Source organism: Hermetia illucens, chromosome 3 (assembly GCF_905115235.1).
Source record: "Hermetia illucens chromosome 3, iHerIll2.2.curated.20191125, whole genome shotgun sequence".
NCBI classification, from domain to species: domain Eukaryota; kingdom Metazoa; phylum Arthropoda; class Insecta; order Diptera; family Stratiomyidae; genus Hermetia; species Hermetia illucens.
This window is the reverse complement of record NC_051851.1, coordinates 159,150,837-159,177,733: the sequence shown is the minus strand read 5'-3', so window position 1 is coordinate 159,177,733 and position 26,897 is coordinate 159,150,837. Positions and strand designations below refer to the sequence as shown.

Genomic DNA, 26,897 nt, shown 5'->3' with positions numbered 1-26,897 from the left:
AGTCATCCAGCCGACACAGGTGACACCTCTTCTGCAAAGGTTACTCGGCGAGAATACTGGAAAAAGAAGCCGCGTGGGTGAGTACCTGGATCCAAACAGATCCCCAAAAGGATGAAACACCCTTCTCCAAAGAAACCGAAGTAGGCATTGAAAACAGCCAAAGATTTCAAAGGAAAGGCGGTAGCTGTGATGCCTGCAAATGAGGCAGAGCATGAAGTGCGAGGCGTGGAGACATGGAGCAAGGTTGTCTCCAAGAAGGGGAAGGAAGGGAGGAGGATACGACCAGAAGTGATCGTCACTTCCAAAAAGGGGGAAGCAACTTATGCCGACATTCTTAAGCAAGTCGGACCCGGAGCTTAGGGATCTAGGAAACAGCGTCAATCGAATTAGTCGAATGATAAAACAGCGGAGAAATTCCTCGTTCAGGTGCAAAAATCCCTTGGCCAGCAGGCTGAAGTCAGGGCCAGACGGCGGGAGGTAACTCTCGAGCGCAAGGACATCGACGAGGTCACCACGAAGGAGGATGTCCGCGCAGCAAGGGAAAAGGTGCTTCCGAGACTACAGGAATCGGCAGTCAAATCGATGCGAAAGGCTTATGGGGGGACGCAAACTGCAGTTATCAGCCTGCCAGCAGAGACAGCGTCTAAAATACTAGCGGCGGGCAGAGTTAAGATAGGCATGGTCAACTGTCGACTCAGGGAGCGAGTGGAGATGAAAAGATGCTTCAGGTGCTTCGACTTTGGGCACACAGCCGCAGCATGCACCAGCGCCCACGATAGATCAAAGCGGTGCAGGGAGTACAGAGGAGAGGGACATATCGCCAAGCAGCGGACAGCTGACCCGAAATGCATGCTGTACGAAGAAAAGGAGAACATCGGCAACCGGCATATTGTTGGCAGTAGCAGATGTCCAGAGCGCTAAATACAAGGCCCAAATGAGATTGATTCAAATCAATCTCAACAACGAGGAGATGCTTCACCATTTGGTGCTGGACGCAGGGAGTCATACTCCGAAAATCATAGCGGGTAACCTGTGAGTGGGGTAGCCGAAGGACAAACGAGAGAACACGTATCCGGCGCAAGGCATTAGCGGAGTTGGATGTTGTACTTGCCAATGTTGGGAACTCATTTATGTTCAGAGCACCGCATTGGCAAGGGGAAATACCTGGTATGTCAGTGAGCATTACACCCACAGCGACCACCAGGAGTCACCAGGGTCAAGTGGCGGGTTAAATGCTCGTAGAAAGCGGGTAGGAATGCCGGGCTGGACGACGGGCGTTCGAGCAGGATACGTTCTCTGAAGCTCTGGCGTGTCATGATGGCCTGAATGGCACGGCGATCGAAATGGCATCGAGAATTACGCGATGGGCGACCGAGGCATGCGACGCTGCTGTGTCCCGGATGCGAAAGTTTGCAAGCAAACAACCAAACTATTTGTGGAATAGCGAAATCGCGGAGCTAAAATCGGCATGCCATCGAGCAAGAAGGGAGTTCCAGCGATCCAGGGGAAGACCCGATCACGACCCGAACGAGATTAAAGGACGTTGCGTGGCAGAATTACGGACGGAACGGAGGCCCAATTCGAGGTGGATATAATACCTCGCGTTACCGAGGAGGAACTTCTGGAGGTCTGCGGAAGGGTCGGCGATGGCATCTCTAATAAAGCGCTGAAGTTGGCGGCGGGGACCAGGCCTGATTGGTTCATAAATACCTTCGAGGCGTGCATGGTGGAAGGCGTATTTCCTCCACAATGTAAACGGCAAAAACTGGTGTTGTTGCCCAAACCCGGCAAGCTACCGTAGGCCCAGCAACCTATCGACCTCTCTGTTTGTTGGACACTATGTGGAATTGTTCGACCGCATCATCTACAATAGATTGCTCCCAATCGTGGAAGACGGGAATGGCCTTGCGGATGAACAATATGGGTTCCGGAAAGCTCGCTCTACTATTGGCGCGGTGGGAAGAGTGTTGGAGTTGGCTCGAGAGGCAATGCTTTCTGGCAAGTGTTGTGGCGTGATGACAGTGGATGTAAAAAATGCATTCAACTCCGCGAACTGGGGCCATATTAAGGAATCATTGGCCAAAATTATGCATCTGGTTAAGCTAATCGAGAGTTACCTGTCGGACGGAGCTCTCCGGTACGGGACGGACGACGGGCCCAATGAATACATCAATACAGCGGGGGTACCACAAGGTTCGGTGTTGGGCCCCCTGCACTGGAGCGTGATGTATAACGGGGTGCTCTTGCTTCCCGTAACAGGGGAGGCCAGGTTGGTCGGTTTTGCAGATGACCTGACCATACTGATCGTTGCAAAACTCCCGGAGGATGTGGAGGTTTACGCCACCGAGTCGATCATGGCTGTAAGGTTCTGACGTGAGGAGACCGGACTGAGCCTGGCGGAGGAGAAGACGGAGGCAACCCTCATTACGGGTTGGGAGCCATATGATCGTCTCAAAGGCAACCATCAAATATCTTGGCTTGACTATCGATGCCAGGCTTCAAAGATCGTACGCAAAGGCCACCACGGCCAGGATGATGCCGAACGAAAGTGAGCCAAAACAGAGTAGCAGGCTGCTGATAGCTGGGGTCGTGTGGCCCATATTGTTGTACGCGTCGTCTGTGAGGCTTTGGACAACGTAAAGAACTGGGGGAAGATAAACTCTACCTATCGGCTGATTGCACTGAGGGTATGCAGCGCATTTCGGACTAGTTCGGATGATGCGGTGTTCGTTATCGCAGGGATGGTCGTTATTAACCTGTTAACGAGAGAGATGTGATGCTTATATGGACGGAAGTAGGCGGGTCCATCAGGAATGGAAGCAGATCACCGGCGAACGGCCCCCTAAATAAGTGTTTATAGAACGGTATCAAGACACTTGAAGGGTCCTAGATATTTCCGCATATATAACATCCAGATTGTTGGTGCATTTCCTCTTGCTGTGGTTCTAGATTTCCGGGGAAACCCTAATTCTCGCCACCTGACTGCACTACTTTCAATAGTTTCTCTTGCTCAGGGAACAAAATAGATTTCTTCTCCCTAGTTTAGGCAGGAAACTTGCAACAATATTTTTATTTGTAATTTCGCTATTTATTTAATGAGATTCTAGGTAATTCGCCTGCTTGTATCGAAGTTGAAAAAGTTACCAAACAAAATGTTGTTGGATTTTCCGCCATAGAATTAGTCGCACTGTACCGAGCGACTACATATTTACATTCTAGTAACGAACAGGCAAAACGAAATAAATGTCGACTTGAATGATTTCAACAGACTAAAACTTTGTCTTGCTGGAATTGCGTAATGTTATGCAATTAGAAGTTTTGTTTTCGTCGCCATTTTATTAAGTTTCGCTACTTGACAAGATTTTATTCTGGGAATTTGTATTAGATGGAAATTCTTTTAACTGTTGTTCTGGGGCGGAATGAATGGTTGGAATGGCACGATTTGCGTCGGAAGGCTGAGAATACCAATATGGGAAATAGCAGGGAAAACGATGCGGGTTTTTAGTTTGTTGTGTTTATCACTATGTCTGTCTGTTGCCAAGCTAATATTATCCTTGAATCGCGATGTGGAAGAAAACGTCGGGGATAATGGCAGCCCATAAATATCAAATGCTTTGCAAACTCATCAGCACGTGGCAAACATGCGGAAGAGCCAAACTCGGGGATGGTGTTAATGACAACACAAGTATGCATGCTAAATCGGCAAACGTGTTCAAAAATCTACACGTCGACAAGGCCCAAACGAGTACGTAGGAAACTTAATTCAATTGAGACCCCACACAGTCCTGACGCAGTCTTCATCATATCCAAATACCAACCATTTTTCCATTCTTTATCTTCGTGCCTGCGTTGCTCCTCATGGCTCAGGTCGCTCCTTGGAAATGTCTCATCATTTGTATTCAAAATATGATCCATGATGAAAATATACACAAAAGTTTTATAAATTACTCAATGCTTTTTCGGTTCAGTTTTGTATCTTTGACTAGGCGGTTTGCGGGTAGATTGTGTTTGGCCCACCCCATCCGGGGATATATATCATCCATATCTCGGTTTGTCCTTTTCTGCTCGTCGTCTCGTCGGTGCTTTGCCTCGGCCGCAGGACGGGCAGGAGATTATTGAAACATCCAGATGTTCCATTTGTGCAGGTGAAATGGCAAATGCCGGTCTATCCATCTTTTACAGCTCCCAACCTAAGAGAGTCCTGGCGCCTTCCGCCCCGGCACTTTGTTCTTGTCTTGTTCTGCAAAGATGGTTTATGTTGATGAAATTAACCTATTTTGTATTTTAACAATTTTATAGGAACGTAGTCTTCAACCTGAGCATACATGACTTGACTGAACAACAACGACTCCTGTGGTCGTCGCCTGAAGATGATGTGAAAATGTGCGTTATGAAAGGAAAAGACGAGGTAAGTTCCTTTTGAAATTTATGAATTTGAATTTGTTTGAAAATAAGCCATAAGGATTATGTATGAAGTGTAACGATATGTGAGCGTAATGTAATTCGTCATACTACCGACGCAAGGTGCGCCAATCGTGAATTGAATGCCTGCGGGGAATTACCTTCCCGAATATATGATTACTCCGGAATACACTTTATCACTTTAAATAATTAAGTTCTAAATACTTGAGGGCTTGAAAGTTATCATGTTATCCTTTGACTCAAGTTTGCTGAGCAACAAAAGTATTTCCTTTCCTCATAATTTGCATGGTGAAACCATCAAAGATGAAGAAGTTGGGGCTGACCCTATTCTCATAACTTGATCCCATGTCAGAGTTGGGAGTAATCAAATACCAGGCAACATTGAACACAATACACCTACGTAGATGTATAGCGCGGTAGTCGAATAGGGAGCGTACTAGGCTAGTAAGCTCTCCGGACAAGTTTCAAGTAGCCTTTTTACCAGGGAACGGCTTCGCACACTTTCTGGAATTGCTCTATACAACAAACCAATTTCCGCAAATCCCAAAACTACTTGAAACTTTTCCGGAAAACTGGATCGACCGGCCCTTGCTCCGCAACCACTGCAGCGCTCAACCAGCTATCTAGGAGGAGGCCAACTAACAGTTCCAACTAACTACCCCTAACTAGTTGGCTGGATGAACGATTGCTTTGGTGCATTTCAATAAAACCAATCGAATTGTGTTTGTAGGCGAAAAACATCATTTCATTAATGCATTCTCTGAAATAGTTCAATTTTCCATTTTCCAGGAAGCATGCCAGAATTACATCCGCACCATGGTGATAACGGCCCCCGGACGCTTGTTAATATGCGGGACAAATTCATTTCGTCCTAAATGTCATTATTATCAAATTAATGCAAACAACTACTCCCTTGAGGCAGAGAAGAGTGGACAAGTTGTCTGCCCGTACGACCCGAAACATAATTCGACTGCGGTTTTTGCAGGTATTGTACCATATGAAAATCTACACACTACATACGCCTTTACATATTTACGATTTGCACATTAGCCATAAACTCAGCCCCAGGTATGAGCGAATAACAATTGAATTAATGAAAATACATTCATTGAAAATGCGGCAACGATAATGTCAGTTTAATTAAAAATATGTTTAGGGTTTCGCTTTGTTTAGCTTTTACACTAGGTCCTTGGTTCCGGAGTAGTAGAAAAATGTGTTTACTCACCCCTCCCTCACCCCCATTCCACGGCCTGTAAACCAAATTATGCTTTCACAGAATGGCTGCTCTTGATGGAGCATTTTGTTGTTATATTCATTAACTACTCATGTTTATTAACTAATAAACAAGTAAAACACACATTTACGATATCAAAGTTGCTTAGGTCATGTCATATTAATTGAAGTTATGGCTCTCATTGTGGGACTGGAAAATCCATTATTTCAGTTGAAAGTTTGGGCCGAAGGGAATGTTTTTAGGTTCTAAGCAAGCCAGTATCTTACCGAGGCCAAAGTCGATATAATTTTCAACAGATTTTTGGGAAAACTTGTAAAAGACCAGGAGGTTTCCGTTGTAGGAATGTCACCTCTGTCCTGGATGTCCTCTCCGTTCAGAAAGTAGTGTGAGACAACACTGTGTTTCGGTTTGAATAATTTTACAATTCGGAATTCAGTGCCTTATATGTGACCCTCAGAAAGCATTAAATAATTCAAATCTTCTTTTTCTGCTTTTCCTTCAGCCTTTGTCCCGTTCACAAGCGGGGTAAGCTCGTCGTGATCGGCTTCGCCATTTGGCTCTATCGAATGCCTGATCTGGGTACAATCTCGAGGCTTTCAAATCTCCATCTAGCGTATCAAGCCACCGTTGTTTAGGTCTGCCTTTTGGTCGTTTACCATCGACTTCGATGTTCAGACCAATCTTGGCAAGTGAATTCTCGTTGGCACGAATTGCGTGACCATACCATCGAAGACGCCTCTCTCGCAATTTTTCCACGATCGGTGCAACCCCATAACGATCGCGGATATCCTCATTTCGGATGTGATCTAAACGTGTCATGCCACTAGTCCAACGTAGCGTCTTCGTCTTCATTACCGCAAGACGCCGTTCATTGTCTTTTATAGTTGGCCAACACTCAGAACCATAGGGAGCGACTGGACGGACGACATTGCGGTAAATTTTAGATTTGAGACGTTCGTTGATACGTCGATCACAAAGAACACCAGTTGTGGAACGCCACTTCATCCAGGTTGCGTCAATACGTGAAGCAATTTCATAACGCAGTTCTCCATTGGCTGATGGCGTTGACCCGAGGTATTTAAATCGCTCAGTTCTGGGCAGATCACCGCCACTGACAGTGATTGTGCCTGTTTCATGGGGATCGGTCGTCAAAAACTCAGTTTTGTTTAAATTCAATCTGAGAACGTGTTGCATGAGGCGATCATTCCATTTTTGAACAAGTTGCTCGAGATCATTTTTGCTATCAGATGCTAGGGAAAACATCATCTGCATAAAGCAGTGTGTAGGCCGCTGGACGTTGGATATCCCGTGTGACGGTGCCCATAACAAGAACAAAGAGGAGTGGTGAGAGGGCGCTTCGTTGATGAACACCAACAGAGACACGAAGCGGTTTTGATACACCCGCCATACTTCGAACTTTACTTTTCGGATCGTGGTAGAGCAATTGAACCCAGTGCACGAGTTCTTCTGGCACGAAGTGCTGTCGTAAAGCATACCAGATGAGTTCGTGTGGAACACGGTCAAACGCTTTCTCTAGATCCAAAAAGGCAATGTAAAGAGGGCGACGCTTCTCACGGTGTTTCTCCATGAGTAACCGCGCAGCGTGTATTGCGTCAGTAGTTCCGCCCTTCTTAACAAATCCGGCTTGATTCACGGTTATTTCAATGATTTCGCGAATACGGTTGTCAAGAATACGTTCAAAAATCTTCATGGTATGGGAAAGTAACCGGATCGGACGGTAATTTGAACATTCTGCTGGACTACCTTTCTTTTTCCATATTGGAACAATGGTACTTTCTTGCCAGTCATATGACGTTCTTCCTTCCTAGATAGCCCGGTTAAAGAATTCACTGAGCCACAGTGTTGGGTCCCAGCTCTTCGCTTTCCAAAGCTCAGATGCGATGTCGTCAGGTCCTGTTGCTTTCCCCGATTTCATTTGTTTTATTGCCTCCTCGACTTCAATTGCGCTGACTGGTGGAACTGCTCCAAATGTCGGCAATGATTGTGGAAGTGGAGGATGAGCACATTCTTCAGTTGAAATCTGCTCGAAGTATTCTCGCCATCTATCCGTTGTGGCTTGACGGTTGGTAAGCAAAGTACCGTTCTTGTCATTAACGCAACAGAAGCGTCCGATATCCTGTGTTCGTTCATTACGGCTTTTAGCAAGTCGATACAGATCTCTCTCGCCATCCCGAGTGTCCAGTTTATCGTAAAGATTTTTGAAATGGTTCGCTCGGGTGACAGCGACCGCTTTCTTTGCTTCCCGGTTGGCATTCTTATAAATTTGCCAATTAGCCAGCGTTTTATCGGCGAGAAATTTGTGATAGAGACGTTTCTTTTCACGGACCTTCATTTCAACGTCGCCATTCCAAAGCCAAGTATCTCGGTTGATGTACTGCTTACCCGGCTTGGTGACCCCGTAGGTTGCAGAGGCCGCTTTGTGGATCATGTCTTTCATTTGGTTCCATGATTCTTCCACATTCGTAATGGTCGGCAATCGTATGAGCCAGACCGTTTCTTCTTTCTTCTCACCAAATCGCTACCATTTAATGTGCGGCGGACCAGTGCGTTCCTCACGCTGTTTTATCGGTGGCTTAATTCGCAGGACGGCAATGAACGGCCGATGTTGAGGTGCGATGGTCTCATAGGGAACGACTTTGCACTCAGTGACAGTGGTAAAATATTGGCGTCTTACGAGGATATAGTCGATTTGCGTTTTACTGCTCCCACTATAAAATGTAGGAAGATGAGACAATCGTTTGATGAACCATGTATTCATAAGTACAAGGTCATGTGTGTCCGCAAAATCGATTATACGCTCGCCACCCTTATTGCGCGCTCCGAACCCGTTTTCCCCATGGCACCTGTTACCGTCTGCCTTTTCACCAACATAACCATTAAGGTCGCCGGCAATGATTATATAATTGTCAGCAGGCACGTGACAAGTCTTTTCATCGAGAAGTTGCCAGAAGGCATCTTTCTCGGCATCAGGTCGACCTGTCTGTGGTGCGTACGCGGTGAAGAAGTGAATAGTGCGATCAGCTGATATAATGGTGATCTCCATCAGCCGATCATCAAATCGTTCGACTTCTTTAATGGCATCACGGAAACCCTCTGAAATGGCAATAATTCAAATAAAATTTCCAAGTCATCCAATTACTTGATGAAATTAAGAGATGGGCAGAAGACCATCTAGGTTGAGGTCAACTAGGAGGCCTCAGTTATCTCAACATCTAATATATATATTGTTACGAATTTGCTTTTACGTACTTCTGCCGCTGTCGCCAATTAATACGATTTCCTTCACGTAACCCTTTCGCTGTCACCAATTGTTACGTTCTTAACTATTCGTACTCGTCACTCGTTACATTACTTGCTTTGCATAGGCTCGTATCACTGGATTGCCTTGCACTGAACACAAAAACCCGTTCTATAACTTTAATACAAGCGTTTATTAAACACTTAATTATACAACCGTACTGTATAATTACTTATAGAACAATTCTTTAATTACTATTCGAGGCGTATTAATACCCGACGCGATCTGTTCCAACTCTAGAACCAGACTGACTTTGTGAGCGGATTTCTGACCCTTTTATACTACGCGGAACATTCCAGAAAGAGATGTAAACACTTTACTAGAAAACTACTTTGCGACGGGATCTTTCTATCGGCATTTAGAGTCATCTGTTGACAATTATCGTAACTAAATATTCGCCCTACTGTTGTAAAATTTTGGTGTCTTGGCTAATTGTCATAATTACGATTCACATTGACGTCACACATAATTTTCCAAAGTGATTTGCGTAACAATATCATATCATATGGTTGCCTTTAACCCCTGGGTGGGGTATAGCACGTCAACAACGCTAACGCGCCATTGGTCGCGGTTACCTGAAATGCGCTGCAGCTCCTCCCCACGACTTTCCGAGACGTTCGCACTCCTCCTCTACTGTTCTGCACCAAGTGCCCTTGAGGCGATCCACTCGTCGGTCATATTGGAAGAGTGGATTCCACTGCATTGCATAGCCCATAATGCAATTGTCGCCCCAGTTGAGTTCACTTTCCACGTACTACTCGCTTATAGCAACACAACATTTCCAGATTTTAGACAGGGCGGTGAAAATGTATCTAGCGCTGTTAATGCGTCGGGCAACATCTAGTTCGGTGCCGCCGTCGGCAGAAATCACGCTTCCTAGATATACAAATTGAAAGAAGGTTTCGTTGCTTTGTCCATTATTGCAGATAGAGAGTGCGATGACCCGTCAGACTGGGAAGCTTGGTTTTATTTTTGTTTATCTTCAGTCCAACTCTATTTGCCTTTCTTTCCAAATCCAAAGCCACTTCACCAATGTTCATGACCGGATGAGAGAGTAAATAGATGTCATCAGCGTATTCGAAGTGTTTGAGTAAAGATGTCGTCGGCCATTGGATTTCTTCACATCCTCCGGGCAGGGCAGTATGAAGAACGCTTGAAGGAGCAGTCCATATCCGCAAGGTACGGTGATCAGCCATTTCATCGAGGAACCTCACCGGATGTAATATGGTTAAGAACCGCGGTGAGTTGTTCATTATGGTGGATGAGAAGTCGACCGTTCACAGCCTTCACAGACCCGTCGAAATATTTGCGACCACATGCAAACCCTGATCTGTATACAGTTCTGAAATTATTGTGATCTGCAGCATCTTCCGCTTTCCTAACCGGCGCAATAGCAAATTTCCTCTTGTCACGGCGTCCACTAAACTGAACTTCGCGGGATTTCACTCGGTATCGGAGTTCAAGCGCGTCACGTCCACCACCACTCGCAGCGGTCAATAAAGCCTTCAACCCCTTTCGTTCACAAATTTGCTTCCGCGACTGCGCATTCAGCCACACGTAACCGACAACCTGTGCAGCATCCAAGAAAAGAGCATTTTTGATGGCGGCCCAATGCTCATCGATATCTAATCAGGAACTTTACTCAGTAGAACTGACGTTTGATCAGCAAGATAGCTCTCCCACTGTCGAACGACTGCTGGGTCGTACAAACCCTGGGAGAAGGGTCGGACGCAACACGCAAGCGAAAGTAAGCAACCATCAGATGGTGATCCCTTTTGAGGCCAATGTTAGCATCTCTCTTAGTACGCACACCCAGAAAACAATTCCTAAATCTACTGTTGGTTGCGAAGTGGTCGATCTGATTGTTCGTACGGCGTCGGTCAGTTGAAACCCTACCGACCTTATGGCAGGCTCTATGCTTGAACAGTATTCCACTAATGACGAGGCGGTGGAAGTTGTAGAAATCCACGAACCTCCCACCATTACCATTACGGTCGCCAAGACCGTGCTTCCCCATGTCCGAGCAAGGTGTTGTCAGATCCCACCGTGGCATGCAGTTCCTCTTATGTAATTATCAAAAATTTCACGTGTCCCTTAATACAATCCGCGGGACCGCAAAGGAGTCTCACAGAGCTTTTGGAAGGGCGCACAGTCAAACGCATCTTCAATGTTCACGAACGCCCCTACCCCATATTCGCCATTCAGAGTTGCATCCTCCATCTTTGAAACCTAAGAGTGAAGGGTAGACTTACAGGACTTTCCACGTTGGTAAGCTTGTTGGTTTTCATTGAGGGGATGCGATCTTAGCGCCTTTTCGCGGATGTGATTCTACTAGTCCCTCCCGACATTTCTACGAAAATTATGTTAAGTTGATTTGCCTGAAGTTCTTTGAATTAGAATAGTCATCTTTCCCAGACTTAGGTATGAAGACTACTTCAGCTTCTGGCAAGAGGAAAGCACGTAGTCTAGAGCAAAACATCCTCGAAAAATATTTCTTAGAAGTTGCTCTAAGTGCTCTATACCCTCCTTTAGCATAGCTGGTTAGATGCCATCCATGCCAGGTACGTTGAAATGTTCAAATGATAATATAGCAGCCCAGTTCCTAGCACAGTGTCTCAATTCCCCTTGCAACACCTTCGTGTTGAAGGGTTTGCAGAAATCGTCAATTCCATGCCTCCCATTTTTGCGGCCTGCTCTTCCAGGCGGTGTACTTCGAAGATAGTCTGTATAGACTCAACTCTAGAGTTCGTGAAAGCACTATCTGGTTTTCATAGAGACTCCAACTTTGCCGATTCATCTTTATTAAGGACTTTGCACAGCCTGGAAATCTCCCTTTCATCTTCGAGTTCCTCAGTATGTTCTAAAGGATTTTCGTTTCGAACGTTCTACACGCCTCTCGTATTCACACTGTGTTCCGGAAGTTTAATCAGTCTTCATCCATATTGCTTTTGGAAGCACGATTTGGCGGTCGTTTGGTTGTTTTCCTGTGTCTTTGCAGTTCTCGGTTCCACCATAGAACCGTTTTACCGGGTTTGCTTAGGGAAATAGGACAAGCCTCTTCAAAGCAGTTCAAGTCAGAGTTTCCAATTGATCTTCTATCTCGAAGTCCTTAGTCACCTAGGGAGCTCCGTCAAGAAGTTCATTGAATTTTGTCCAATCCGTTTTCCTAGGATTCCGTCTTTGTATTACAGGCTGCTCGCCTGGAGTAGTGAGACTACATTCTCAGTAATGGTGATCTGAGGGTGAGACTTCGTCTAGCACTCGCCAGTCGCTAATCAACTCTAACAACTTTGAAGTGCAGATTGTTAGGTCAATAACTTCACCCATGAATGTAGGGACGTACCCTACGTTCGCGGTTACCAGACCAGCTGAAGTGATAAAATCAAACAGTTTCTCTCCTCTAAGAGTTGAAGGCCCCTTGATCCTGCATAACTACCAGATCCCTTAGTTCCTGCGTCGGGGAGGACACAGAAAATCATAGGATAAGTAAGCAGAGTCGACTATGATGTTTCTCCTCTTACCATTAATCTACGTACGTAACGGACATGCAAGCCAAGGCTAGAATTCAAAATAAAAAAATTACGGCTCGATCGCACGGCTGGAGCTGTAAGATGAAGATGGTAAGATGAAAGACGGATCTCATTGTCAAACGATGCTTGTGTTGCATCCGATGTGAGAGAGGCGCCGTCTGGGGGTTCTCACCCTACCTTGTCATCCGCAGGCTATATTATTGAAGGATGTCTATTTTATTAGCGTGAGCTCCGCAGAGTGGAGATGAGGAGGGGAAGAGGGAGTCCCCGACAACAAAATCAAACAAAGGATAAAATAAAAGATAAATAATTAAATATAACATTTAAAAGGAAATAATATAATAAAGTAAGGAAAATAAGGAAAAAATTAAATGAAAGAAATAAAAAAAAAGAAATTTTAATTAAAATACAAGAAGGAAAAAATGAAGGAATCATAAAACTCTAGTTGAAGCGTAAGCACTCCTTCTCCCAGAACTTTAGGAACAGTTGACATGAATTACCTAATAAAAGCAAACCTAATACTACACTTTTTGGTTATTTGCTTTTCGTTGTCCTTACGATTCTACTAAGTAGCCACCCCCTGTATAGGGGGAGGCTAATATTAACTTTACAGTAATATCGTAAAACTACCTAAAATTGTTAAACATTTTTTTTTAGAAAATGCGCACTTGAGAACACTCACTAATTGGCTTCATTAATTTTAGTATTTAATTTGGTTGATTTATTCTATGAAGAACTGATTGCAATAATCTTAGAAAGCGCGTATGCGCGCCGCCACTCTAAACTGGAATCTCTTCAAATCTCAAAACATACGAAAGAAACAGCATAAATGTTGAATTTATGCTAGTAGCTTTTCATTTGAACTTTTCTCGCTGAACGAAACATCCACAAGTCAACTGTAAATTTAGACTGCCAGTTGCACCAAATCAAACACTCAAATCTGCTCTCTGTTGCTAAATCGTCCTTCATCGAGCCGGCAACTACTCAATAGCGATCCCACTATATTCCAGCATTTGCATGCACAGTATTTCTCCTTAGTCAGAAAGAGGCGTTAGAAATGCATTAAGTAACATGCAACATAATCAGGTTAATGTAAAAACAATAACAACAAAAAATTATCATTAACCCATTTCTGAAATGCTAGAAAATGTCTATATTAACTTTGAAAATATTTTTTAAGGTTCCGGGAAAGTTTTGTGAATAAAATTGCAAAAATGAAAATAAAAGTAATGGGTTTTGAGTTACTATTTTAAAATAAGTGAATGTTGGGATGGAAAAAAAGGGAATTGAAAGAAGGGTATGCAGAGACCCATTGTCTTTACCTACGAAGCAAGTTGAAGTTTTGTGTCAGGCCAAATAAAATAATCAAATTTCATGAAACCTACGTCAGCCTTGACTGGAAGGCTAGTGAAGTATTATCAAGTTTACTTTCGAACTTGAATAAATTTCTAGCTCCTTGTCCGTTTGACGCATATACATAGGAGTATGTACGTTACCCAATTTCATGCCATTGCGGACATAAATTATTAGTTATGATTAATGTGTGCGACTTCCTCTAACTTTCACCTAAAGGGCGTTTCTCTGAATACCGACCCAATGTAACTGTCGTCCTGTCAAAAAAACGGTGACACTTTTTCTAATAGCCTTTCAGTGTAATGAGTAATATGCTCAAAATATTGTAAGTTACGAAAGAAACGCAGAACTTCCTAGAATGAAGGGTAATAATATAGTTTACAATGCTCCTTTTTCACGTAATCCTTTAGCTGTCTGCCAGCAGAACCCTGTTCGAAAAATGTGTCGCTACTCCGTTTATTTTAAAACAACTGACCTAGGACCAACTCTCAGAAATAAAAACAATTCTTCAGACACATATATGCCCATGACGGAACGTAGAGTTCCGGAACCTGCGTCGGAAGGAACCATTCCTACGTCCAAGCTCCTAATACCATATAGAATTTTTTTTATTGGTCACGTTGTAAAAATATGAAATGTAATTAAAATCGTCCCAGGATATTAAGACCATATATCAACGCCTGTTAAAATGAGTATTGTGAAAGTCCATTTAGAGCTTCACACGCTATTTATATAGGCGCATACAAACGTGCATGCAGCCCCTATAAAAATATGATCCTATATGAGAAATGAAATTAAACGTGTACCGCAATTTATCAAATTATATAATACAATTAATTTCAGTTATAACCATTTATAACAGGAGTTAATTTCCAACCAAATAGATGGTTTTAATTACTAATTTTTTGCTAATGAAGCTACCTACATATTTTATTATATTTTGTAAATTATGGCCGCGCTGTAAATTGGGTTAGGGCGATGCTGTGCTGGGCATTTCTGCATGCATTTCAATATTCTAAAATTAATAGTCCTGTCATAAAATGTTCTCCCCTCATTTTAGTTTGCGGAATAATCTTTCATTTAGACATTTTCAATTAGGGTAAAAGCCAATACCAAATTTTCCAGAATATCTGTTAACGATTGAGGGAGTGGAAGTGTAGTCATACTGGTGGGGATCGTCCTTTCCATATGATTTCAGAGCAACCCTAAACCCTGCAATGTGGATAAGTTCTTGTCCTGATTCATTCTTTTGCCCAAAAAGTTACGTATATAGTTGCCCAGGATGAAAAAACCTGAAGGAGCTTTTCGTTTTTCTCTCATGAATCTCACGGCCCCAACCCTAAATGAAAACGTGTAATTTCAATTACAAATAGCCGGCATATCTTCAGAAAATGGTTCTGAGTATTGGCCAACTATAAAAAACAATGAACGACGTCCTGCGGTAATAGAGACGAAGATGTTGCGTTGGACTAGTGGCGTGACACGGTTTGGTCACATCCGAAATGAGGATATCCGCGATCGTTATGGGGTTGCACTGATCGTGGAAAAATTGCGAGAGAGGCGTCTTCGATGGTATGGTCACGCAATTCGTACCAACGAGAATTCACTTGCCAAGATTGGTCTGAACATCGAAGTCGATGGTAAACGACCAAAAGACCGACCTAAGCAACGGTGGCTTGATACGCTGGATGGGGATTGAAAAGCCTCGAGATTGCACCCAGTTCAGGCATTCGATAGAACCAAATGGCGAAACCGATCACGACGAGCCAACCCCACTTGTGAACGGAACAAAGGCTGAAGAAAAAGAAGAACACCGACTGACAACAATTTTGTCAAGCTGTTTACCGATGTAACGTGTTTCACTTTTCTCCTTGCTATCAGGGTTGTAGCTCGTGTAAGATCTTGGATTGGTACCAATTGTCTGCATTCAATGAACCCGTGCTGCAGCCTTCAAGAGCCAAATTGGAAGAATGGGTATGCGGTAATTCAATTAAATTTCTAGCTAGAGATGAAAAATCCTTCCTTCTAGTTGTATCTCGCTAGCCATTGGTCTCCCTTCTATTTCGCCCCTACTACTTTCATAAGAATTCTTCTCTGCATGATGCTGACCTTTAAAATTGGCAGAATCAAATCGGAGGTCTTATTTTCGAGTTGAATTCGTCATTTTGTTGTTGACGTATACTATAATACATAGTTCTAAGCAGGGCCAGCCGACCACCTTGTTTTATACTGAGATTTCTCTCAAACGCACATTATTCTGACCTGTGTTCTTGGACAGGCCATTGTCATTTAAGTAAGACTTGTTATTTTCGCTGAGTTATACAAATCGACCATAATTTTGTTCGGTATACTTCGGTCTATGCTGCTGTCTTTTTGCTTCAGTTCGCATATTTGATGAACATCAATGTTGGATGACCATCACTTTTTGGTGTTGTTTGACCGTCCGTAATTAGATGTTCAATTGTCGATCTTCCAGTTCAAAAACCTTGTTGGTATTCACCTTTTATGAGATAAATGCTTCTGTAATTTTTGTCTTCCTTTTGTAGATAGGGCAGACCATATTTTTTGACCGCAATTATGCCATGCCAAAGATCCTATCATTATGAAGTGAATGTTGTTTACTCGATGGTCCAGATCCTAGATTCAATTTTTTACAGTCTCCATCGGAGCTCGCCTAGACAATCTGTCGGTCTGCTCTTTTTCTTATATACTCCTATGATTGAGAGGCCAAACGAGACTGGCTTTGTGCGTGTCACCCAAACTTTTCAATCCATTTTTTCACTACCTCACCAGCCTGGACAATGTTGTCACTGAGTACAAAGTCTTAATGGCGGTTTAGGTGTTGGTCAGATCGGATTCGGATGATGCACGATGATCCAGTACCGCCAGTACCTCCGCTTGGAATATGTTGGCATAGAAGGCTCGCCTACGCTGAGGTTATCCAAGAATAGTGACATTCCAACTTACGACACATTGCCCTGGAAAGCCCACAGCAAAATTCCTCTTCAACTACAGCTTGCGTGTTAGGCAGTCCATTGCCCAAAATGCTCATGATACTTCGTCCAGAATGTTGTAATGGCCACAGAATTTGGCTGCTCGACGTCCGAACTGATACTCTTTGATGGCACTGCACGATATAGGCCCAAGGGAGGAAGTGTAGGAGTACAACAAAGGCATCCGCCGGACTGGACTACAGAGACGTAGTAGCACCTACACATGTGGTTCTTAAGATCCTACTCAGAACCCTTTCATCAAGCAATAGACCTTCTTTACCCTAAGTTATATGTTTTGCATCCAATTTAAGGTTTAGGATCACACCAAGATACTTCACATTGAAAGAAAGTGCTATCTTTGATCCATTTCCACGCGGGAGGTGGAATTCGGGTATCTTTGTTTTGGTTGGTAAGATTTTTACCGAGTCCATATCATATAGCCCATTAAGCGCTATCGATTATCTTGCTAATAACAGAGGGAAACATTCTTGACACCAATACGTCGGCATATACCACCACATCCACCCAGCTCCTGTCCAGTATCCACAACTTCCATCCATCACTATGAACCAGAGCATCGAAGAGACCGAGCCACCCTGGACGGTGCAAGTGGCCACCTCTCAGATCAGATAGAATTATACCGGCTTTTAGTAGGGATACCTTTCAATGTGTAAGGCACCCCTCCTTGATTTATTACTCATGTTAAATGCTCTCTCTATATCCAGGATGAAAGCTAAAGTATATTGCTTGTAGTGTAACGAGTGCTCAACGGTGCTAATTACAACGTGGAAAGGGTTCTTTTTGAATTTACTTTTAAAAGGACGATCTCTCCATGACCGTCCTTAAGTATATGTCTAGAATGCGCTCTAGGGTCTTCAGCCCAAAAGAAGAAAGATTGATTGGCCGAAAGTTGTTCGCGGATTCAGAGCCCTAACTAGCCGCTTTGGGTTTTATACCCAAAAGCTGTTTATAGCTCAGTTGATTTTATCCTGGGTGATTATCGATTCAATATTCGCAAACCACTAGGTTTACGTAACCTCTAAGTGGGACTCTGAGCCACAGTGCTTCTTGCTGGTGGGGGGATGCGTCGGACTAGTGGTTCCAGGGTCTCACAAGTAGATTACGTCTAGGAGCCCTCCGACTTTTGAATAAAGGATAGACTCGTATGTTCCTTCGCCTAAATCTTACTAAATCTCGCAGAATTGCTGATATTTTCGACGTTCTGACAGTAATCCAATCAGGACCGCTTCCAGGCAATCCTGATTCCCGGCCTTTACCTCTTAATGTAATCTTTGTATGGTTGGCCATATTTAGCAAATATGGCTTTCTCGGCGTCCTGGGGTTGGACAAGTCTCCATTTCATTAAGGAGGTAATGTCTTTTTGCTCTATTTTTTCGAGCACAAGATTCTAAAAGCAATTTCGAATACCTTTCCCAGAATCCAGACCACTGACTCGAATTCATTTGTCATGCCAATATTGCCAACGGGAGGACCAGTAAGTTTGATTCTGAACTTTTCTTAAGTTGGTCCCCCTGGGAGGAAGTTATGGAGATGGTCTTCTTCGGACCGTCAAAATTTCCCGAATTAACCAAGTGGAAGGAGGGGTGTTCTGCCTTTATTACACACTGATAAGTTTGTCTTAATATTAAAGTCGAAGAGAGAGGCGCCTTATACGTTGATCTCCGAACTGCTCCAAAGCGCGTGCTCTGCATTGGCATGGCAGTCTATGAATGGATTGGCTTTCCTCGATGCGATGGCAAATGTCAGAAACTTGAATTCTTTCAGTGGAGCTGATCGGTCGTGATCCAGGTAAACCGAAGAGATATAAACATACGTTCTCCGCTTTCATCTAGTTCACTACGGTTAAGTCTTTGGAAACCAGGTCCCGACGAGCATACATGCTCTAGGCTGTACTAAAATAAATTATCATGTTTGCTTTGCTGCCCTTTGAAGATTCAACCTCCTCCGTTTCAGGACTCCTATATTAAAGTCTTCCTCTGGAAAGAAAACTACCGGTTAGTCGATGTGCACTTCAAATGCTATAGAATTATCTGCGCTACCCTCAGCAAAGTCTGCTTAAGTTGATCCCTGCCAGACCGTCCATTCGTGGGTCCAAAGCGTCGTCCAGTTTCCAGGTGCGGAGCATTTTGACCTTTGTGTTCATAATTCCGGACAGCACTCTGTAGTTCGCTTTTGCCAGTGCCCCAAGACATTCTCCGTTTATGTAAAGTTGGAACATTTGGCTATTTGACTAGAGTTTCTTCTCCTTGGATCAGTTGTTGTCGAGTTGTCTATGGGGATCTTGAAATTTTGCAAGTGCAGCAGTAGACGAGCTGGTATGGGAAAATTTTGATTTTCACGCCCTTCTGTGCATCGACGGTCTTGTGACAAACCAACTGCGAAAATCCCTGGAGAACTGTTTCTCCCATGCTATTATGTGATACCCACGGATCATTTTGAAAGAATCAAAGCAAGAGATACATCTTTTGACCTCCGGCCTTCTAGAAAACTGACGACCGATTCTGGGTTACCCAGGTCGAAGCTGCATTCAGCATCAGTGGAGTCACGTGCGAATGGGTAAAGTGAGATTATCCGATTCAACATGCCAATCCAGAGTTTCTGCCGCTAATTGTCTCCATCGGCATGGACCCCTCGACTGTGAATCCCGACCAAGTGATCAAAGTTTAGATCAAACCAGTCGGAGGAAACGCAGCTCAAGAAGCCAAGAAACCAGCGCATTATTTGCTAAGCTTCCTCAACCTTGCCTGATCGTGCGTCAGCGCAAGAGTACTAATGACACTGTTCATGGAACAGTTCCCGAAATACACGCGAGGCATTCTGACCGTAGTGAATAAGGAATTCGATTTGGATAGGTTAGCGGAAGCCGCTGACCGCATCGTGGAAATCCAGCAGTCGCAGTTCTCCAGCAAGCAGTTGTGAAGTAGCCCAGACGTGACGGAATGCAATGGACATCAACGGAGTTGCTGCAGCAGATGATTAATCGACTAACCCGAATGTTGCCACAACTGCCCATAAAGCCCGTAGCACAAGTAGGACACCGCAGACGTTCTAGCCCCCAGTCACAGAGCCAAAAAAATGAAAACCCTTTTGCTTGTATCTCCACAAATTTGGAGCCAAAGCGTGGAAAAGAGACGCCAGCCGGAGGGTCGCCCGAGACTATTGTGGCTAGAGATGACCTTTCTCAGCAAATCCGCCTAGTAGTCAACCACAGTAAGTCGAAGTATCAACTTTTAGTGGATACGCGAGCAGACGTGACTGATTCCGCGCCCTTATCCAAGGATGCCACCACAATCGATGTGGAACAACCTATTCTGGGATCAAATTTTTTAAAATATCACGGTTTGCTGTTCTATCTACGCAAGTTTCAACTAGTCGACGGGAAAACAAATATTGAGATAAAAAGCAAATTTTGAAACCGCGAGCGGCAAATATCCCTTTTTTACCGTCCCGTTAAGCACAATGTATTATCAAATCCTTGGAGATTATGTGAAGATAACGGCTCTTTCTGGGCAATCCGGTGAAGCTTCGCGTAGTCAATGTTCCAGTAAAGTATCGAAGCGCGCATCTACAGGATTTCATTGGTAGGCTACATGGCTGCAGAATTTTCGGTCCGCTGGATTTAAGAGCCTCCTTCTTATCAGATATCAATCCCAATCCCCAAACAAATGTCAAAGAATTCGGTGATAATCTTATAGGTGATGACGTTTCAACGCTACATCGACCCCACCCTTAAGGGACTGCAGTTCTCTTTTATGTAGATTGGAAAAAACCTGAACTGCACCTGTGCGCATGTTCGAATACCTTGGAAATTTTGGATTGTTAATAAATATGGACCACCACGTCTTCGCAGCAGCAGCTATTATATTCTTCGGATACCAAATTGATACGAAGGAATGCAGACCCCTGTCAGATAAAATAGTGGTGATAAAAAATTCGAGGAAATCAACGTCAATTGACTAACTGAAGAGATTCTTGGGCATTATAAATTTCGACAGGTATCACTTGTCAAATGCCGCTCCGCGCTGTTACACAACCTTTTGATAGGAACCGGAAGGGAGGACAGGACTCCAATCAAATGGACGTCAGAGCGGGGACGGCAGATTCAACCCCACTAAACCACCTGCGGTTAAATGCAGCGTTAGCAATAGATTGACATACGCGTTCAGGCAGAAAGCAGAGATAGCCTCCTCATAGCAAACACGACAACTGGATCTTATCACAAGCATGCTACGTGTCGAGAGGCGAAACTGTAGTACAAACGCACTGTTACGCCTAGTGGCCATCGTTATCCCGCGTGGTACTACGCACCGGTTGCATCTACGCAAGTTCCATCTGAAGGATGGAATTTTTCTCTACTGTGACCATGATGGGCAGGTTCACGCGATGGCCCAAAGCAACGCGGACCGAAAATATATCAACAGACTTTCTTCGTTGCATGGATCCTTCCATCTCGCATCAGCGACCAAAGGTTGCATTTCGAACCAGCGATGTTCAAGGCGTTCACGAGGCTGGATGGATGCAAGAAGACTTGAACTACGGCATACCACTCCGGCTTGAATGGGACATTGGAGCATTGACAGGGGTCACTCAAAATAACGATAATATGACACGATAGGAGTCATGACTACTTCACTATTCTTCCGAAGGAATTCCTGAGACTCGGAAATGCCATCAAGTAGGATTTAGGGACATTGTCGGCAGAGAAATTTCCGCTCTAGCTAGCCAGGCCACCAGGTTAAGAGTCTTAATTGAAACTGAAGGTGGCCAAGGTATTCAGGGTCTGCATACGACAGACCTTGGTTATGCAGTCCTCGTCGTTCTCTAGTCAACAATAGTGTAAGGACGACGAAAGAATAACAGAAAGAGTATTTAAGGGGGGAAATGGCGGAAGCAGGTCAGTAGGAAAACAGAGAAGAAGATGGGAAGACGCAATTATTGCTGACGATAAAATACTATTCGATGCGATGGATTGGTGGATATGGTAGTCGAAACCAGACAGGTGGAAACAAATGATGAAGTGGTTAAGGCCGGTGGATGATCCGCTCAGAAAATCTAAAACGGTAATATCTATGATAAAAAGAGAAGCCTTCGTAGACCATACCTCGGAACGATGACGTAAGATAGGACGCCATACGCTAGGGGTCGATCGAGGTGTTTGGAGTTCCTTATTAAGAGAAGCCTAGACCAGACACATTTTTAATAGACCGAGTTATCCATGATGTTTTTATTTCATCCTTCATTATGGCTAGTCCCGTGCAGCCGCACACGTTTGTTATTTCGTTTAATATTATCCTTGAAATATTTTCAGATAAATATTACGAACGAGTATGGCATTTTCAGCTTTAAAAATACACTCTTGATCAGTCCCCTTGCTCTCAACGAAAACCAATTGACCAATTTAATTTTATGTACGCAATAATTGATGGCTTCATGCGGAGCATACGCCCTGAGTTCACCCCCATTGAAGATATCGTTTCAATACTATGAAACACGCCCCTATTACATAATAATGAAGCGAATGCCTTAGAGAATTGAAGGGAATGCAGTCATCATTTACGCATTTGTGTGCTTTACGCGAAAGAGGCTGGCAATTGTTACTTTAAAAATGTAGTCATAGGAAAGGCGACTCCAACTTCAAAAGAGCAATAACCTAAAGGAGCGAGGAACTACTGATTCACTTCTTCTGGAAATTAAGCCAGATGGTAAAGCATTTTCTGATGTTCCGGTTTGACTCCAAGGCATAACTATGACATACTATGTATATGCTGGATGTAGGGGAGTAGATCCTAATGTCAAGACACTTGACACTCCCAGGGAGGACAAGATAACTTGAAAATTCGTATCCTGAAAACGTTTTTAATTCGTGACTAAATCAAAACTTCTTGAAGGAGCTGACGCACCAAATGCTCTTTTCTATGTTACTGGCAACATGATTCTGCTTCCCAATTATTTATGGAAAAAGGAACAGTTGCGAACTGGGTACGCTCTCCACTCCTGTTGCCTCGGGCCAAACTACGCAAATGGGAAGGAGATACTTTGCCGTTGGGCGCTTTGCAGAACTACCACTGCCTATAAATGTTCATTATACAATCGATTCCAATTAGCTGGCATATAGTCCAGGGAGAAAAGGACAATTGAAAGCCTTACATGCTGTGCATCAACATGTACATGTTCTGGCTCACTTTAACAAAACATTTCCTTTGGGAACGTCCCGGGCAAGGAGCGTATGTCCATACATATGTACGGTGGTTATACTCGCATTGTGTACATCATATGCATAATTGATTCAATGGAAATTTAGAATATTTTATTACAAGTGAGTGAGTGCATTCACAGCCCTGCATGTACCTTTCATTCACGTCGAGCGAGCAACCAAAGGATACGAGCATAATGCAAATGTGTTTAAATGTGTGCATTCAAAGGTTAGAAAGGGTTTCAGGAGAACTGAAATGAATGATAATTTGCATGCATAAAAACCCGTGGAGAAAAACTGCATGACATGCTGAAGTGCGTGTAGTTGCAGCCAGAATGGGTTTGAATTGCCTCTGAAATAATTGCTGCACATTTCAAGCTTCCTCAAATAGTGCATTTTCCAAGGTTTTTCAGGCGAATATGTGCGAAAATGGAAACAGTTGTCCCACTAAATGAAGTAGTCTCTAGGCTTGCATATGTCTGGCGTTAATGGGGTAAAATTTGTTAATTTTTACAACCACCTAAGGTACAATTTCATATGCATTTAGGTTCATTCAAATTACGATTATTATTCAGCGTGCGATGAAAGGTACTGAATTTTCGCTAGATTAACTGGATCCCTCTAATGCTTACTTATAATTACAATTTCTAATTATCATGAAAGAGTGTTTGAGAACAAACCTGGGCACAAAGTGAAAGAATTATCTTCGGTAAACAGATCCAAAGTGGTACTATCTTGAATTTCAGTACAATACATGACCACCAGTGCTGGGGTTCCTCGGAGAAGAAAGCGGATTCGAACTCGGAACGACCTTCGTACGAAGGACGAAGTGGAAGCAAATAGGATGATCACGACAAGAAGGTGATTAATTCCCTCAAAGAGGAGCGTCCAGGGAAGAAACAAATCGGGCAAGCGAAAGCTGGACGCATCAGGTGTCGTGGCTACTCTGCTGCAGAGGCTGACCGGCGGACGGTAAAGCGGACTTGGTGCTCACTCTTTCTCCCAATGACGTCTGCCTTTTGGAAGAAAGGAACCCTGTCTAACGAGGCCGCTTTGGATTTCCCTCGAACGTCCAGACTAAATGAGTTACTTCCACGCTCGTGGACCTTCATATGGTGACTTCAGCGGCCTCCAGGTTTGTAGTAAAGGGGAGAGAATAGAACAGGTTCGAATTGCCTTTGCCGGTTTAGAACTATTGCGGCCAGGACATCAAAGCGCGGAATCCACTCTCGACAGGAGGCCTCAATATATAACTGTGCTGTATTGTCCTTGAGGAGTATTGTCTCAAGACACCGCGTAAACGATTGATGATCGTGAGGCAATACATATATTAGTGCAAGTCTCGCAAAGGGCCTACAATTTCGAGATGTATAATATGGAAGCGGAAGGCTTAACATGCCTAGTATCTTATACGTCTGACATGCAATACACTCTTTGGTCCAAGAATTAACGTCCATTTTCATGGACGGTTAGAAATATTTGTTAGCTACTAGCCATTTCGTTGTACGAATGTCGGGGTGCGTAAGATCTGAGCGAAATAGTTGTCAGAATATTTAGTCTAGGTTCCTTTCCGGAGATCTCGCAGCAGATAGAGAAATGTGCGCCGAAAACTTCTTCAAAGTGCATTTTTAGTCCGACTGCAGACTCTGAAAAACTACGTCATCCTGCTGGGCCGCAGCGATTGACAAAAAAAACCGACTGCGGGTGAGATGTTGAGACAAAGTGTGAGAAACTAGGTTGTCTTTATCAGACACATGTTAAATGTTCAAAGTGACCTGGCTTATGAAGGTTAGGTGCCGATGCTGGGCAGGGGACGCTTTGTCAGGTTTTTGCAGTAAGGCAGAGGTGAGAGGCTTATGATCCGTGAACAAGGTGAACGGCCTGCCTTCTAGGAAAAAAAGAAAGTATTTGATGCTTAAGCCCAGATAAGAATTAACTCTTTCTGGGTGGGGTCGATGATGAATAGCTTAAGGCGTGAAACGACGGTAGTTGTTTACCATGCCCAACAACCTTCAGAAGTTGTTTACCACTGCGGCTGCAGAAAGCAAGCTCCCTTGTAACTTGTCTGGGTTGGGTTGCATGCCGTCAAAGATGTTGGAATAGCCTAGAAATTTTACCTGCAGTTCGAGAAATTTGCAATCGAAATGTGCCAAATGCTCGAATTCCGTGGTGTAGGCGACCCGAACATCATCCAAGTAGACGAAACAAAAGTCGAATTTTCGTAGTAGAGAGTGGATGAATCTCTGGAAAGTCAACTAGAAGAGTTCGAAAAGTGTTCAAATTGCTCTCTTTGGAGTATCTGCGGGAGCTACAAGCATTTGACGGTATGCGCCGTCGAGATCAAAGATCGAGAAAACATGGCGTTTAGCTAAGTAGTAAGCAAATCTTGGATGAGAAGGATGAAGTACCGGTCTGGAATCGTCTGAACATCGCCATTAGGTTTGGGGACTAGGTGGAGAGGAAATGACGAACAACTGTTAGAAGTTTTAAATAAATCCTGTACTACTTAATTCTTCAAATTCTTTCCAAACAAAAATAAACTTCTGAGGTGATAAAGGACGATCGAGAAGATTCATCATCATCAACGCCTTAATAAGGAACTCAAGACAAGCCGGTTTTGCGCTGAGGTCCACCAATTCGATATCCTTAAAAGCTGTCTTGCGTCCTGACCTACGCCATCGTTCCATCTCAGGCAGGTTCTGCCTCGTCTTCTTTTTCTACCATAGAAATTGCCCTTCTAGATTTTCCGGGCTGGATCATCCTCATCCATACGGATTAAGTGACCCGCCCACCGTAACCTATTGAGCCGGATTTTATCCACAACCAGACGGTCATGGTATCGCTCATAGATTTCTTCCTTATCTAAGCTACGGAATCGTGCATCCTCATGTAGGGGGCCAAAAATTCTTCGGAGGATTCTTCTCTCGAACGCGGCCAAGAGTTCGCAGTTTTTTTTTGCTAAGAACCCAAGTCTCCGAGGAATACTTAAGGACTGGCAAGATCATAGCCTTGTACAATAAGAGCGTTGACCCTATGGTGAGACATTTCCAGCGGAACAGCTTTTGTAAGCTGAAATAGGCTTTGTTGGCTGTTAACAACTGTGCGCGGCTTTCATCATCGTAGCTGTTATCGGTTGTGATTTTCGACCCTAGATAGGAGAAATTATCAACGGTCTCAAAGTTGTAGTCTCCTATCTTCATTGTTTTCGTTTGACCAATGCGATTCGATGTTGCTCGTTTTTTTGGTTTTGGCGCTGACGTTTCCACCATGTACTTCGTCTTGCCTTCATTGATGTGCAACCCAAGATCTCGCACCTATTACCGCCTGCTCGATCTGTATGAAGGCAGTTTGTACGTTTCGGGTTGTTTTTCCCATAATATCAATATTGTCAGCGTAGGCCAATAGCTGGGTAGCCTTGAAGTGGATGGTGCCTCTTGCATTGACATCTGCATCGCGAATCACTTCCTCCAGGGCCAGGTGAAAGAGAACGCATGATAGTATATCCCCTTGTTTTAGACCGTTACTGATTGGTTTCGAGAGTGATCCTGCTTTTTTATCTAACCTCGCACATTGGTTAGGGTCCGCCTAGTCAGTCTTTTCAATTTCGGCGCGATACCGAAGTTGGACTTGATCGTTTTCTTTAAACCAGTATTTTCGATTGTTTGATATTTAGTTTTTCATTTAAAATGCCCATTGTAGTTTTATTTAATTTTCTATTTGTTTTAAAATGAGGGTATCCCTTTGAATTTGTTTTAAGTTAGAGTAACGTTCCGTTTCTCCTTAGACTTTACCTGCTGAAGGCTAACTGATAAATTTTGAAGGATACAGAAGT

General features: G+C 43.8%; 1 protein-coding gene across 5 annotated transcripts in view; it reads left to right on the top strand.

Moving 5' to 3' along the window:
- Positions 1 to 26,897, top strand: part of LOC119651975 (semaphorin-1A) — a 499,683-nt gene that overhangs the window by 414,463 nt on the left and 58,323 nt on the right. For all 5 annotated transcript variants that reach the window (XR_005249508.1, XR_005249509.1, XR_005249507.1 and 2 more), the window contains exons 4-5: positions 4,300 to 4,408; positions 5,212 to 5,407. Coding sequence is in view for 2 of the 5 variants with exons in the window: in XM_038055882.1 (XP_037911810.1) it covers positions 4,300 to 4,408; positions 5,212 to 5,407 (305 nt within the window). In the remaining 3 variants the exon portion in view is untranslated. The remainder of the gene's footprint in view (positions 1 to 4,299; positions 4,409 to 5,211; positions 5,408 to 26,897) is intronic.